The sequence below is a fragment of the Castor canadensis genome, chromosome 9 (assembly GCF_047511655.1).
Source record: "Castor canadensis chromosome 9, mCasCan1.hap1v2, whole genome shotgun sequence".
NCBI classification, from domain to species: Eukaryota; Metazoa; Chordata; class Mammalia; order Rodentia; family Castoridae; genus Castor; species Castor canadensis.
In genome coordinates, this window is record NC_133394.1 from 90397189 (window position 1) to 90411642 (window position 14454).

Below are 14454 nucleotides of genomic sequence, written 5' to 3' on the forward strand. Positions count from 1 at the left end.
TTAACAAAAAGAAGTTCTTCAGGGAAAAGCCAAATGAAGTCGAAAAAAACATTAGCAGTGCTGGGAAAGTGGAGAAAGGAGAAAATACAAGTTTTATTTTGTCTTAATGTACAACAAAGAAAATAACATTCCCCACAAGGATGGCCAGAAAAACTTATGAACTTTAGAGTGGCTTCACAAATTTCCATACAGAATTTTTTTTTTAAAGATAATTTCTTCACAAAATGAATATAAGGAAAAAATGCATGAGCAGTGGTCCCTTGGCATTGCCGGAGGACTGGTTCAGGACCTCCAGCTACCAGAATCTGTATATGATCAAGTCTCTTCTATAAAATGCCTAATGTTTGCACAGAACCCTAAATACCTTAAATCATCTCTAGATTAATTACAGTACCTAGTACTAAGGCCCTCCCATCCCCTCATTTGCATGGAATTAGCATAGTACTCAGCATGCAGAAAGTTCAAGCTTAAGTTTTGCTTTTTGGAAATTTCTGCAATTTTGTTTTCAGTATTTTTGACCTGTGTTTGGTTGAATCTGTGGATGTGGAACCCATAGATACAGAGATACATATACAGAAGGCTTAAGATATACTAGAAGAAAAAATTTCACTGGCAAGTAACATTATTGGAAAAAAGTCAATCTATGTCCTTTTGATGGAACAGTCTCTCAAGAATAACGATGACATAAACGATACCTTTGCAGATCCCATGGTCAGGGTAGAAGTCCTCTCCACAGCTGGGCAGACAGTGACCTTGACGTAGAGCCTGGGGGTGGACGCAGTCTGTACAATGAGAGGCTGTGGGTCCCGAGCAGCTGGCACACGAGTCATGACAAACTGAAGAAGTGAGTGGGAAGGAAACACAACAGGCCGAGGTGACTACAGAGCCCACTTCCTGGCTGGGCTTCCTTTCTGTGCTAAGACCTCACACACTCTCAGTGTCCCCAGATGCCACCTGGGAGATGGTAATACTGCCAGAAATGCCCACACCATCCCTCACCCACCTTTCATGCATGTTCTATCTATCATTCATCAGCTGCCTTTATTTAGTGTCTGCATTAAGTGCTTAAAACACACTGTCACTTTTAATCTTCACAACATTATGAAGATTATTATTAACTACATTTTACAGCTGGGAAAACAGGTCTGTGAAGTTAAAAAATTTACACAAGGTCACAGAGCTCGGGATTTAGTCTGCATGGATCTAAACCCCACTGTCTGGAAAGAGTGGAAACTCCACGAGTCTGAGTGTTGTCACAACAGGAATTGTGACTGACTTGTCCTCTAACTAATGGATGCCCTTAGCCAAGTGTGGTTCTCTCCAGACCTACTTCTTTTATGTTTGGCCAGCAAGAGGTTGGACTAAATGTTAGTCCAACTAAATGATACTTCTAGCACATTCTAGGATTCTAAGAATGATATTATTGTAGAAACCAATCTGAGCATTCCATATGACTCCATATGACAGGCCCCTGCTTTGGCCCTGTGTTAATGGTGGGGCATCTCTGAGCCTCAGAGACAGGTGGTGGGAACATGGCCTGGACTGAGCCATTAACAGAACTCAGGACAGGAATGAGATACAGGAAGAAGGCTCTTAAGGACAGTGGTCAGGAGTTGGGTGAAGAAAATGGGGAGACAGGATGAGAGCTGTGGAGGCAAGACACTGGGGAAAGGGATCAACTTGAGGTACATACAGAGGTTGGCAGACAAGGCCAGGCATGGTGATACACACCTATAATCCTAGCTACACTGGAGATCATAGGTAGGAGGATCATGGTCTAAGACCAGCCTCAGTCAAAAACATAAGCCCCTTTGTGGCATGGCTCAGGTGTCAGAGCACCTGCCTCGCAAGTGCAACGCCCTGAGTTAAAACCCTAGTACTGCCAAAAAAAGAGGTTAGCAGACAAAGTAAGGTCGACTAAAAGACACTAGGCAAAAGTGAGCATGTATGTGTATGTTTCAAAGGGAAGGTGCAGTCAAAGTGTTCCAGGGAGCAAGACATTCTTAATTTCTGTAAGGAAAGACCTAAGTCAGGCATATATAAATTGGAAATTGATAAAGTCCCAAATCATTATGCTCACAGTTTAGGTAGCATCTACCTGAAAGAAACAATATACAAATTGTACATAAAATCAAATTTTCAGTAGATACAGATTTCAGCGTCACTAGCTATCAAATTTGATTTTCTGTTTAATTCTATTTTTGTGTTATTTTGTAGTTGCCAATACAAGTTTGCAAATGCCATGGAAGGAGTGATTTTCTCATCCCAAACGTAGGTTAGTTAGTGATGGTTTACAGGCACACAGGCTGCATGCCAAAGATGTTTCTGCCATTTCAAGTGGATCAAATGATTTCTAAAGATGATCGATAGGCACAAGTCCTTCATTTAATCACCCTTGCCACCCAAAATACACCCATACCTCCCACTCCCATATCAAATACACATAGGTTCTATCTTGAAAAAGCTATCCATTTTAAAGTAGAGTTTCCCACCCTATGCACAAACTCCCAAACGAGCAGCATACAGCACCAAGCATCATCAGACACACATTAAGTACTTTCGGATGATGGTGATGACAATGCTGCATCTCTTACCTTTGCATCTGCCAGTAGCAGCAGCATAGTGCCCACCAGGGCATTCAGAGATGCAGTTCCCATCATGCAACACTGTCTTCTCAGTACAGGTAAGACATCTGGGACTATTGGGGCCACAAGTCTTACAGGATTGGTCGCAAGCTAAAGGGGAGGAAAAACCCACCAGAGAAAGGCAATAGTGAGAAAAGAAGTAGTGAATTCAATTTTTCACAGTGCCCACGAGTGGTATCAATAAAACAGTCTCCTTCCTCTGGCAGCTCAGCAGTATTTCCTTGATTCCAAATATGAAAAGACTCTGGGTTTTCTGTTCACCACAATCACAGGAGAACTGAGGAATTATTTATGGAACTAAGCACAACAAATACTCTGAGGCACACATACCAGTATATCCAATTTAATATGGGATTTGAGATTCAAATGGTCTTGGAGGTAGGGCTGCCAGATTTATCAAAGAAAAATATTAGCTGTACAGTTACATTCAAATTTCTGATAAGTAGTGGATAATTTATAGTATAAGTATGTATCAACTATCCTCTATATTGCCTATTTGAATAAAGAATTCAGAAATTCAGAATTCTATGAAACAAGATCATGCAACGAACTTCTTATAATCTTCCAGAATCTACTCATTCACTTTCTTATTCATTTGCCCTTCAAAACACTTATTAATGTCTGAATAAGATATTGTATTAGGTGGTAGAGAAACAAAACCCAATTAACTTGGTTTTAACTTTAGGCAGCTTACTCGCCTAAGAGAGGGAAAAGAAATTGATAATGTTGGAAATACTAAAACTACCATTCAATTCAGTCTGTTTAGGGATAGTAATTTTTTTTAAGTGTGTAGGATAAAAGGTAGGTAAAGTCTAGAAAGGACTCAGAGAAGAAATGACCTTGAACATGGCCTTAGAAAGTAAGTTGCACTAGGTCAGGTTGATTGGGAATATTCCCCTACCTGAAACAGTCAAGTAGGTCAAGGCACAGAACCTGGGAAGAGACTGGGTTGTCAGGAAAACAGCGTTTCCCCTGAGCTAGAGAAGTGGAAAGGACTAGATTTTGGGATCTTAAAGCCATGCTCTGATGTCTAGGTTCTCATCCTATGGAAGGCATTTCCATTTGAAACTTACCCGAAATTCAAGTTCAACTGAGCATTGTTTATATTTTCACCTTGTGGAAGACTCTTTAAGCCCCTGCAGTTTTAAACACATTAGAAGCAAGGCCATATTCATAGATAGGAAAGATCACTTTGGCTGCTGGTTGGAGCCAGTTTGGAGGGGTGAGGAAGGAAAGTTGGGAGCCCAGTTAGAAGATTATGGCCGTGTTCAAGGATTAGGGTGATTAGAATTGAATCGAGGAGGTGATAGATAAAAGAAAGTGTCTCAGATGGCTTCCAGAAATCTGTCTTAGGTGCTATGTGATGCCCACTCACAGAACAAGAAAGAAAGCAGTGTAGGATTTCTGATGAGCAGAGTTTGGGATATGTGTGGTCCAGTAAGTGTCTGATTTATTGTTCTGGAGCTCAGGAGAGAAATCTAAAGGTCATTGCATACAAGTAGTTGTTGAGACCAGAAATTAGTTGATTTATTTAGGAAAAGTGTACAGAGTAAGACAGAACTAGGCAAGGACCTGAGGATCAACACTTCTAACAAAAAAGAAAAAGTTAGCAAATGTGACCAAGAAGAAACCATCCAATGGCAGAAGACAACAAAAAGAGCATAGTGGCTGAGATACCAAGGGAGGAAGAAGGTTCAAGAAGGAAGTCATTAACAGTGCAGAGAGGATGAATAACATCTGAAAAGTTTCCACTATACTTAGAAATTGGTCTCTGGGTGACCTGTGCCACATGTTCAGTAGATGCAGTGGACAGAATGAAAGTGAAAAACTATGACTTTAACTGTTCCTTTGAAGGACCCTGGCTGTAAATGGAAGGGGACAGGGAGAGAAATAATGAAAAAGGTAAGGGGTTATTTTGTCACTCTAATATTTTAAAAATACAAGGGTTAGTATAGATCCTGGAAAGGATTTTTTTAAGAAGTATGAATGATTCCTAAAAGAATACCTAGGTTAAAAGGGGAGTCTATAGCCAAAAGCACATGTGGGTAGACTGGCCTTGGACAGAGCAAAGGAGGAGTGGGGGAGGGAAGCTGCAGGCCTGTCTAGACCAGATTGACTCCACATGCACTGGCTAACTTCCTAAAAACAAATGACTCCTTTGCACTAACAAGGATCAATGTTTCAGGAACAGACAGCTACTGACATTTATTCTGTCTGCTCCCTTTGTCTTCCTACACCCTGCTAACCTTCTAAAAATTATTTCAAGAACTCGAAAGACTCTAGGTGAAAGGGTCAAATGTTCCATCTTGCACACTGGAGGATATGCATTTGTCTAGAAGCAAATGAGTAAAGTGAGATGATTTCAGTACATGGGTGAAGGAAAGGGCCTGACTATCAGGGAAAAAGAAAAAATCACCCCCCACTTATGACTGGAACAAAGAAATAAAAATGAATCTGAAAAGCATTCTTCTCTCCTAGCCCCCATAAAAACTCCTGAAGTTCCTAATTCTCCTAGCCCCCATAAAAACTCCTGAAGTTCCTAATTCTAGAACAATTATCTCCACAGAACTTAATAATCTGTACCTTAAATGGAGTTCCCCAGAACTGAAGAATTGTGGGAAATTTTTAAAAATTAGAATTGATTGACCAACAATGAAAACATTCCATATTAAGCCTTATAAGACACATCTAAAGGAATACTTTGAGGATAGTTTGTGTATTTAAATATGGTCATTAATAAGATGTATTATTTACCTGAAACTAATTTATAACCTCAATATCAATGAAAATTCAAGTTGAATTTTCTTAGGAATTCAATACACGTGCACTAATATCCACATACAGGTTAGTCACCTTGAAAAGGAAAAAAAGAGGGAATTTTTCCCAATGAGATATTGAGAAATATTACAAGGCAATTGAAACTAGTGAACAAAACAGTATCGTAGTGGTATGAGAAGAGAAATTTAGACTATAAAATAGCTCAGACAGACCTATATGTGTATAGAAATATAATATACAATAAAGATCAACACATGGTAAGATTGAATTACTAGTAATGTGGGAAAACAGGATAACAAAATGGAGAAAAATCAGACTGAACTCATTTTTTAACCTATAGGCATAAGAGAGTTCCAGATGTATGAACAACCTAAGTTAAAATAAAATTGTCAACTTAATAGGGCTGGAGGTATAGCTCAAGCAGTAGAGCACCTGCCTTGCAAGTGCAAAGCCCTGAGTTCAAACCCCAATACCACCAAAAGAAAAATTAATAGAAGAAAAATACAAGACAACAGATGTTGGTAGTAGATCCTTTTCAATGAAATTCATTGAAAGATTTCTGTTTAACAAAGGACATCACATTGAGCACAAGAGAATGGGAAATATTTGTACATTTAAACTGACCAGAAAGGGCTGGAGTATAGGTCAGTGGTAGAATGCTTGCCTAGCGTGTTTGAGGCCCTGGGTTCAATCCCCGACACTAAAAAAAAAAAAAAAAGAAAAAGAAAAAAAATAGTCTGACAATAGTATCTATATTATACAGGGAACTCCATGAAAGGCAGAAAATCCATTAGAAGAATACACAAAGCAAATTAAAAAGCAATTTATAGAAGAGAAAACTCAAATTCCAGCAGGAGTTAAAGATATGCTCAAACACATTAATAATCAGAAATAAGCAAATTCAATGAGATGTTCCCTTCTATCTATTGACAAGAAAAAGCAAATGCTTGATGATGCCAAATAGAGGCCAGAATGTGGAGATGAGAGAACCTGAATCCTCAGGAGTGCAGATCACACAGTCCAACTTCATTAAATAAAGACTCAGAAGCAAAAAATCAACAGTTCTGCTCTTGGGTAGAAGTCCCAGGGAAGCTCCTAGACAAGTTTACAAAGGGGCACACTTGAGGCTGCTTGCTGCTGCTGCTCTGGGGCCATGGCATGTGCATGGAGAGGCTGGCAGGGCCCAACAATGGGAGACTGGATGAATGAAGAGTGGGGCTGCACTCAGGGAATACTATGCAGCCCTGAGAAGTAAGGAGCCAGGTGATATAACAAGGTGGGTGAATCTTTTTTTTTCTCTTTCTTTTTTTTCTTTCTTTATTCATTTAAGGTGGGTGAATCTTAAAAAGATAGTGCTGAGTGAGAAAAGCACAGAACAGCATAAACTCTACAATATGACAGCATTTCAGAAAATCATATATATTACATATAATTTTATAATTACATAATTTATAACATAAATATATATACCAGTTTAGATAAATTCATAAAACCATAAAGAGAAAAATATTAAAGGAGTAACCAAGGAAGGGAAATAAGGATGAAAGAAAAGAAAATAAAAAAAAAGGAAGGAGAGAAAGAGAGAGAACAGCTAACAGAAATCTCTGAACTTGATTTATTATGTTAGCTCTGGTCAGGAAGTCCTTCCTAGTAGCACAAGTACTTGCAAGAATAAGGTTTTCCCTTTGAATTGTCCTATCTTCTACATGTAGTATTTGTCAAATCTAAGACATGTACATGGTCACCATAAGTTCTTTCCCGGGAACATACCACAGTGTACAACAGGCTGTGCTGGATTTTTCTCAGCCCTTGACTATGAGATCTCCACAGATATGGGCTGGTGGGTGATAAATGATTAACTCAACACCAGCCAGGCTTTATCTTGAACAACACTAATCTGAATTGGAAATAAGTCACCACTATCAGCATCCGAGGTCTTAATCAACATTCCAGTATGATCAGTGACTTGTTCAGTGTAGTTCTAGAAAACATTTACGGACACATTTCTGCAGTCATCTGATGTAAACCCGGAGACTCTAACAGTGTTCTGAGAAGTGCAGGCCCCAGTTTTCTTTACTAAAGGGCACACTGTAGACATCCATAGCACCCCAAACACTTGGATGGTGCAAGGCACATGACACATATGCAGTAGGTACTTTTGATCAACTGTGAGTTGGCTGAAGGTCAGCTATGGTTTGACCTCCTGTCAGGAAGTTTTCTTTCTGACACTTATCAAAATATATCCAGAAAGCATTTCAGATGTATACTCACTCACTACACCACCTATTCACAAGTCTTTTTAATTCTTCCAGCCCACAAAGAGCTCTGGCTTCCTCCACTCAATTTTGAGCCTAAGTGGTCCCCACCCTTCCAAGCCCTAAGGTTCATCCTAACTCTTTCTCCTTTATTTTGTTATTATTATTTGGGGGGGGAGGGAGCTGAGGTTTGAACTCAGGGCTTTGTACTTGCCAAGCAGGGGCTTGCAAAGCCAGCACTCTACTGCTTGAGCCACACCTCCAGTCCATTTTGCTCAGGTTATTTAGGAGATGGGGTGTTGAGAACTGTTTGCCTGGGTTGGCCTTGAACCACGATCCTCTCGATCTCAGCATCCCAAGTAACTAGGATTACAAGTGTGAGCCACCAGTGCCTGCCTTCTCTTTCCTTTTAAACACACCACTTTGCCAGCAGAAGTTGCTTCTCAGTCAAGACAATGGCAAGTCTCAGTAGCAGGTCAGTGTCACCACTCCTCTGTCAGTGACAATAACCAGCCTCCCTGGGGACTTAAAGGGTAAATGCCTTTAGACCTTCGGATTAGGGCAAATCTGACATCTGTCGACCTTTGGAGGATACGTGTGGCTTAATTGAGCAGGGAAGAGGTGCTGGCAGAAAAGGATGGACACGTGCAAGCTAATGACAGCCTGGCCTTTCTTCCCCTGTTCTCTCCCGAATCCACACGAAGCCTCCCATGACTCATCCATACCAGGTGAGATTTTTCATGCCAGCAGAGCTGATGGATCTCTGCACAGCTCTGAGCAGCTGCCAACAGCTATCTCTCTTCCCTAAGACAAGTGGATTCGTCAATTCCCAACGATTATCTCACTTCGCTGTTGCTCTGCTCAGTGAACAAAATGAGGGCCGTAACTCAGAAAAGCTTTATAAGCTGCACATTCTTCTTGATTTATGGGACTTACTTATGAAAGAAAGTCATCATGGCTTTTCTGTTGGTATGACCATTGTACTAAACTCAACTCAAGCCCCTCATTTACTGTCAGGAGACTGCTACCTGCCTGCTCACCTCGCGATGCCACAGAGGTAGCCAGTTCACCCAAAGATGACAGAAAGACAAGGAGGAAGGGAGAGAAACAGAAGGAGGATAAGAGAGTGAGAAGGAAAATAGAGAAAAATAGGCAGCTGTACATAAGACAGTACATGCTCAGCTGTGTTCTAACTGCTTTGCCCATATTAACTCAATCCTCTCAACTTCTGAGTTCGGTGTGTATTAGTTTCCTATTGTTGCTATAACAAATTGCCCTGAACTCTTTGGCTTAAAACAATACAACTTTATTATCTTATAATTCTAGAGGCAGGAAATCTAAAGTCAAGGTATCAAACAGGGCTGCATTCCTTCTGGAAGCTCCAGACAAGAACCTGTTCTCCTGCCTCTTTCCAGATTTCAAGGCAGCCTGCATGCTTCTGGCTGCTTCCTTCCATCGTACCATCCCTCTGACTCCTAGTTCCATCCCCACATCTTTTCCAACTCCGCTCTGCCACCTCTCTCCTAACTGTGCTTATTTGGAGCTCTCTTGATACTCTAGAACAAAATACCCATCTCAAGAACCTTAATGTACTCATGCCTGCAAAGTCCTAATTGTCATCTTAGGTAGTGTGCTTACACGCTGAGAAGTAAGACATGGACATCTTTGGGGTTATTATTTTGTCTACCATGGGAGCTGCTATTATATTGCCATTTTACAAGTAGGATACTGACATGCAAAGGAATTAAGTAATTTGCTCAAAGCCATGTTTTCCCCCATGCCTCTTGGTGGGTTACCATGCATTTCACAAGGAAGCACTATGCTGGGTTAATTCATTGTCATGACATGGATGTGAAAACTAGAATGGACAATGACAACTTCAGTTTTGAGTCAGTGTCACCAACACCAAAAGTGGGTCTGCCCTGAACTGGTGTGAGAGTCTTTGTCCCATGTATATCAGGAAAGCAGTCTGGTATTCATGTTTGGGATTTGAGGTCAACCAGTGAGAGCCCCACTGCTTTCCATGTAGCTCTGAGTCTTGAGTAGGAAACTTGGACCTTGTTACCTCCATCCACTGCATGAGCTAGAATGAGGACCCCAACCCTAACAAGCTGTCATGACAATTAAAGGGGACCCTACTGGCCAAAGGTGTCCCATAGCAGCTAAGACAAAGTCAACGACAGCAGCCATGCACAGCTTCACTGAATAAAAGAAACATTGTTTATCAGTGCTGCAATCTGAATACAAGAGATCCTGTAATAAAAAAAGGGGAAGACACTTTGACATCTCAGCCTTGCACTTACCAATGCAGGTCCCCTGCCTGTTGTAGAAGCCATCGCCACAGGTGTCCTTGCAGCTGCCATCATCTCTCAGCACTTGCAGGGGATCTCTGCAGGACATGCAGTGCCTCTCTGTGGGACCCCAGCAGCCTGCACAGGACTCATGACAGACTGCAGGCAAACAGCAAAGTCAGTGCCCAACCTCTAGTAGAAAGGACTGCCCAACATTTTGCTTTCAAAGGTTTTAGAATTTATAAGAAGGATAATGGTTGGCACCTTGGTTCCTGAACTGCTATGAACCTATTTCTACCTCAGAAGAAATGCATCTCCCCAATCAAGAAAAAAAACAAAGAAACAAACCAGAACTATCTCTGATGGTCAGAAGTACAATATCAGCAAGTTGTTGCTAAGAGACTTTCTGCCCAGCCTCTTGAAATTGTTGACTTTGAAGTAATGGGAGAGAAATCACAACTTTCTAAGCAAAGATGGACTGTCTAATGAAATTGGATGGCCCTCCATCCTCTTGGCTTTTGTAATCACACAACAAAGTGTTGACAGGGTAAACTCTTTCTACCTCCAACACCGTCAGGATCACCTGGCAAGCAATGACCTGCGCTCTAATCCTTGCCTGCACCTTTCAAGGACCTGGAGATACTTGATAACTATGGTATGGCTCTCTCTCTCCTTCCCCTCCTCCACACAACTCTTATCGCCTCCTCCCCTGCCCCCCACCCCATAGCATCTGCCCTACAGATGTAGCTCAAGGACTCAAAGAACCTGCTTTTCTCTTATACCCTCAGTTTCTAACTGTAGGTTGCTCTGAGACCAGAGTTGTTTCCTTAAGATTTTAAAATTTTCTTCTCATCTAGCATTTGATTTTTTAAAATTATTATTTGTGTTTGTTCTTCACTTTATCTCTACCGCAAAGAGAGGCTTATCTTAAAGAACTGAACATTGCTGTATGTATAGCTCACCAAGCCCAAGCTTTGGTTAATACATCTGAATTTTTCAATTGTTTGCTTCACAGTGGAGCACAGCCTATTTTCAGAGGCACTGATTCTGATCAACATTGGTGGGGGAATGAACATATTTGCTGCTTGCGATGATTTGGTAATCATACCTTAGCAATTTAATTAAGTATTTCTTTGGAAACAGAAGAAAGGACACCTACATTGCAAACTTCAAGAACCAATCCCCTTCTCCTGGTTCTAAATTGCACAAGAAAGTCTTAATTTCAGACAATTCTTCTCTCCAGCAAATTTAGAGATAATTACGAGTTGTGTTAAGTGCCAGGAAGACTAAGATAATGAAAAACAGTGGTGGGGGTGGAAGGACCCACTTCAGATAGAGCTAAAGCAGCCAGCCATGGGGAGCATCAGAGAACAGACAACATCCTTGAGAGGAGAAGGAACGTAGTGTTCAGAGAACAGCATGCTGCCCTGTGGCAGGAGCTGCTAGGGCACTGTGAGGCACAGTGGCACAATTCATGGCTGGAACCATATGCAGGAACCTGGTCAAATGTGACCTTGGAGACCATGGAATGGTCCAACAGGGAGGAGAGAAGGAAGAATAGAAAGTGAGGTTAAAAGTATCCAGAGGCTAGATCACCAAGGTCAAGTGGGCCAGGTAGGGACTCCGGACCTCATCCCATGGAAGAGTTTTAACTAGAGCAGTGGAATGAGCAGTATTGCTTTTTAGAGAATCTACTCTGGCAGTAGACAGGAAGAGAGGGCAATTAGCTCAAGATGTCTGTAGGAGATAAAGCCATCTTTGTTCAGAGGGTGCAAAGGAAACAGTAAAGCCCAGCTCCCTGGTTCCTGGTGAGTGGCTAGAAGGCTGTGCAGATGTTCAGGTACATTGGCTCTTAAAAAAGTAAAATATCTCTAAACCCACTGGTAAATGGCAATTGTCCTAAGCCACTCTCGCTTTCTGCTGGGAACCCGGGCCCATCTCATGCTCCAGCAAGCAAAATATATACTTTTAGAGAGGGCCGGAGGTGCTCCATCACTCTGACCAATCTGATTCTATGTTGTACTATTTGTTAAATATTGTTAATATATCAGTCTTGCTGTTGGAAATCAGATCAGGGACCAAAGGATGAGTAGGACGGCCTCTATCTACAGACTTAGGGATGGCATTTACTAACTGCCCTCTATGAAACTTTCTAGCTCTGTCTTTTGTCTTCTGCTACCTCCCCATGCACACGATTCCATAGAGTAGGGTCCCCCAGGCATGTCATGTGCCTATTCATTGGCTCTATTTGCCTCAGACACGATGCTTCTGCTTCCTTCCTTTGCCTTTGTCATCATGCTTAAATGTCAAAGGCCTCCTAAGCTGTAGCTACCTCTGTGAAGCATTGCCAATCTTGTCTAAAAAAAAATCAGTTACTCCTTTCTCTGTTTCCACGGCATTTTGTGCATGCTTCTCTTATGGTATTTATCCCACTGTACCAATGCTCCATTATCCATCCATCCTCTTCCACAGAATCTAGTTTCTTCCCCAATGGGGACCACATTTCATTCATCTTCACCCCCCAGTGTCCACATTGATGCCTAGTGTATACTGAGTACTCATCAAATGCATAGCAATTTTTAACTTGTTATAGGAAATTCATCCTATCATTTCCTTTCTACACGAAGACAGCTATCTGCCAGGCCACAGTCTTCCGATATGATAACTTAAGATAGATAAACTTAAGAGTATAATAAAATTTACCTTAAAATGGTGAAGTTCAAGGAATATAAAACAGGTCCTGTTAGGGGGTAGGTACTAGTGGGAGAGGAGGATTGAATGGAGAGGGTAAAAGAATGGGTGAATATGGCCCATGTACTTTATATACTTGTATGAAAATAGAACAATGAAACATATTGAAATCATTGAGTGGGGGGAAGGCAGTGATGGGGAATGAAGGTGGGGGGTGAACTTAACCAAGATACATTATAAGCATATATGGAAATATCACAATGAACACCCCCATACAGCTAATATATGCTAATGAAAATGTTTTTTAAAATGCTGTACTCCAGCCAGGCTCCCATGGCTCACACTTATGAGTCTAGCTACTTGGGAGGCTGAGATTGGGAGAATCAAGGTATGATGCCAGCTGCCCAGGAGGTTCATGAGAGCCCATCTCAATCAACAGCTGGAGGTGGTGGTGCAGACCTGTCATTCCAAGCTACATGGGAGGCTGAGATCAGGAGGATCACAGTTCTAGGCCAGCCTGGGCAAAAAAGTTTGTGAGACCCCATCGCAATAAGGTAAAAAGATGGATGTGGTCATACATGTCTGTCATCCCAGCAATGGTGCAAATCTTAAATACGAGGATTGTGGTCCAGGCCAGTCAGGACAAGATCCTGTTTCCAAAGTAACCAGAGCAAGAATGACCAAAGGCTCAAGCTGTAGAGATACTGCCTTGTACTGCCCTGAATTCAAACTCTGGTACTACCAAAAAAAAAAAAATGCTTACGAAAAAGCCCAGGATCTGCTTACGATGATGCATTACACATGCTGCACTAATAAAAAGTACCAAATGTGATACTGGTCTCTACTGGCCCGTCTCGTTTTTCCACATCAGACAAAAAACATGTTCCATGGCCAGGCACAATTTTAACAGACTATGTCAAGGTGTCATTTCTTAGGGTGACATATGCTGCACTCTGCAATTGATTTCCACCACTGAACATAAGCTACTGCAGATTCTTTCTTTTGTAGACTTATTGTATGTGTGGCTTTTAGTCCATAAGAAGAAGTAAAAGGTCACTTTCTGACTTTTCACCATAATGTCTGTTAGTGATACATTTTAGATCACTCAGGGTTTGACTTGTTTATCGTGAAAATTGTGGCAATAAATTTCTGACAAGGTGAATAATAGAAAGCTGTCTTTTTATCTTGAATGCAACAGATAATTTATTTGGTATGGCCCTAGACTTTTCTGGAGCACAAGACATGTGTTGGCTTGTCAAGCAATTCATTTCAAAAATGAAAACGAACAGATTACTTTTCCTTTTGTCAGCTCTACATCGAAACCCTACTCTGCAAACAAGAAAGTTCTTTTGTACATGCTTGTGTAGAAATAGAACACTGTGTTAATTTCTTTTTAAAACTTGTGCTTCAGTAAGAATAAAACTCAACCCTCCTGCAGGGAAGTATTAAATGTGCTTCTTACAGGCAACTTCTTATTTTCCAAGAAGTCTTTCTAGACCCCAGGTAGGGATCCTATGCCTCAGCCCTCAATTCAAACTGTTCCCTCAGGACAGAGAAGGGGCTATGGTTGCCTTTTCAATGGCCTCTTGGAGTGAGGTGTGAGGGAATGAGCACAGTTGATCCACAGGTCACCTGAGATGTATCAGTGAGGCTGTGTTCAGATGTCAACCTGCTACGAGGCTTGTATTCACAACTACACAGCACCAGCCCAAACTTGGGGCACCAGCCAGTGTGTCACACACCAACCAAGCTCCTTCATTAGGTTTCTTATCCATTTTGTTGGAAAGTGAGCTT

At 41.4% G+C, this 14454-nt stretch overlaps 1 protein-coding gene across 2 annotated transcripts in view; it reads right to left on the minus strand.

The window, feature by feature from the left end:
• Fras1 (Fraser extracellular matrix complex subunit 1) overlaps nt 1–14454 on the minus strand; it is a 424489-nt gene that overhangs the window by 215006 nt on the left and 195029 nt on the right. For both annotated transcript variants that reach the window (XM_074041924.1, XM_074041925.1), the window contains 3 exons: nt 9982–10128; nt 2595–2735; nt 696–836 (listed from right to left, as the gene is read on the minus strand). In XM_074041924.1, coding sequence (XP_073898025.1) covers nt 696–836; nt 2595–2735; nt 9982–10128 — 429 coding nt within the window. The remainder of the gene's footprint in view (nt 1–695; nt 837–2594; nt 2736–9981; nt 10129–14454) is intronic.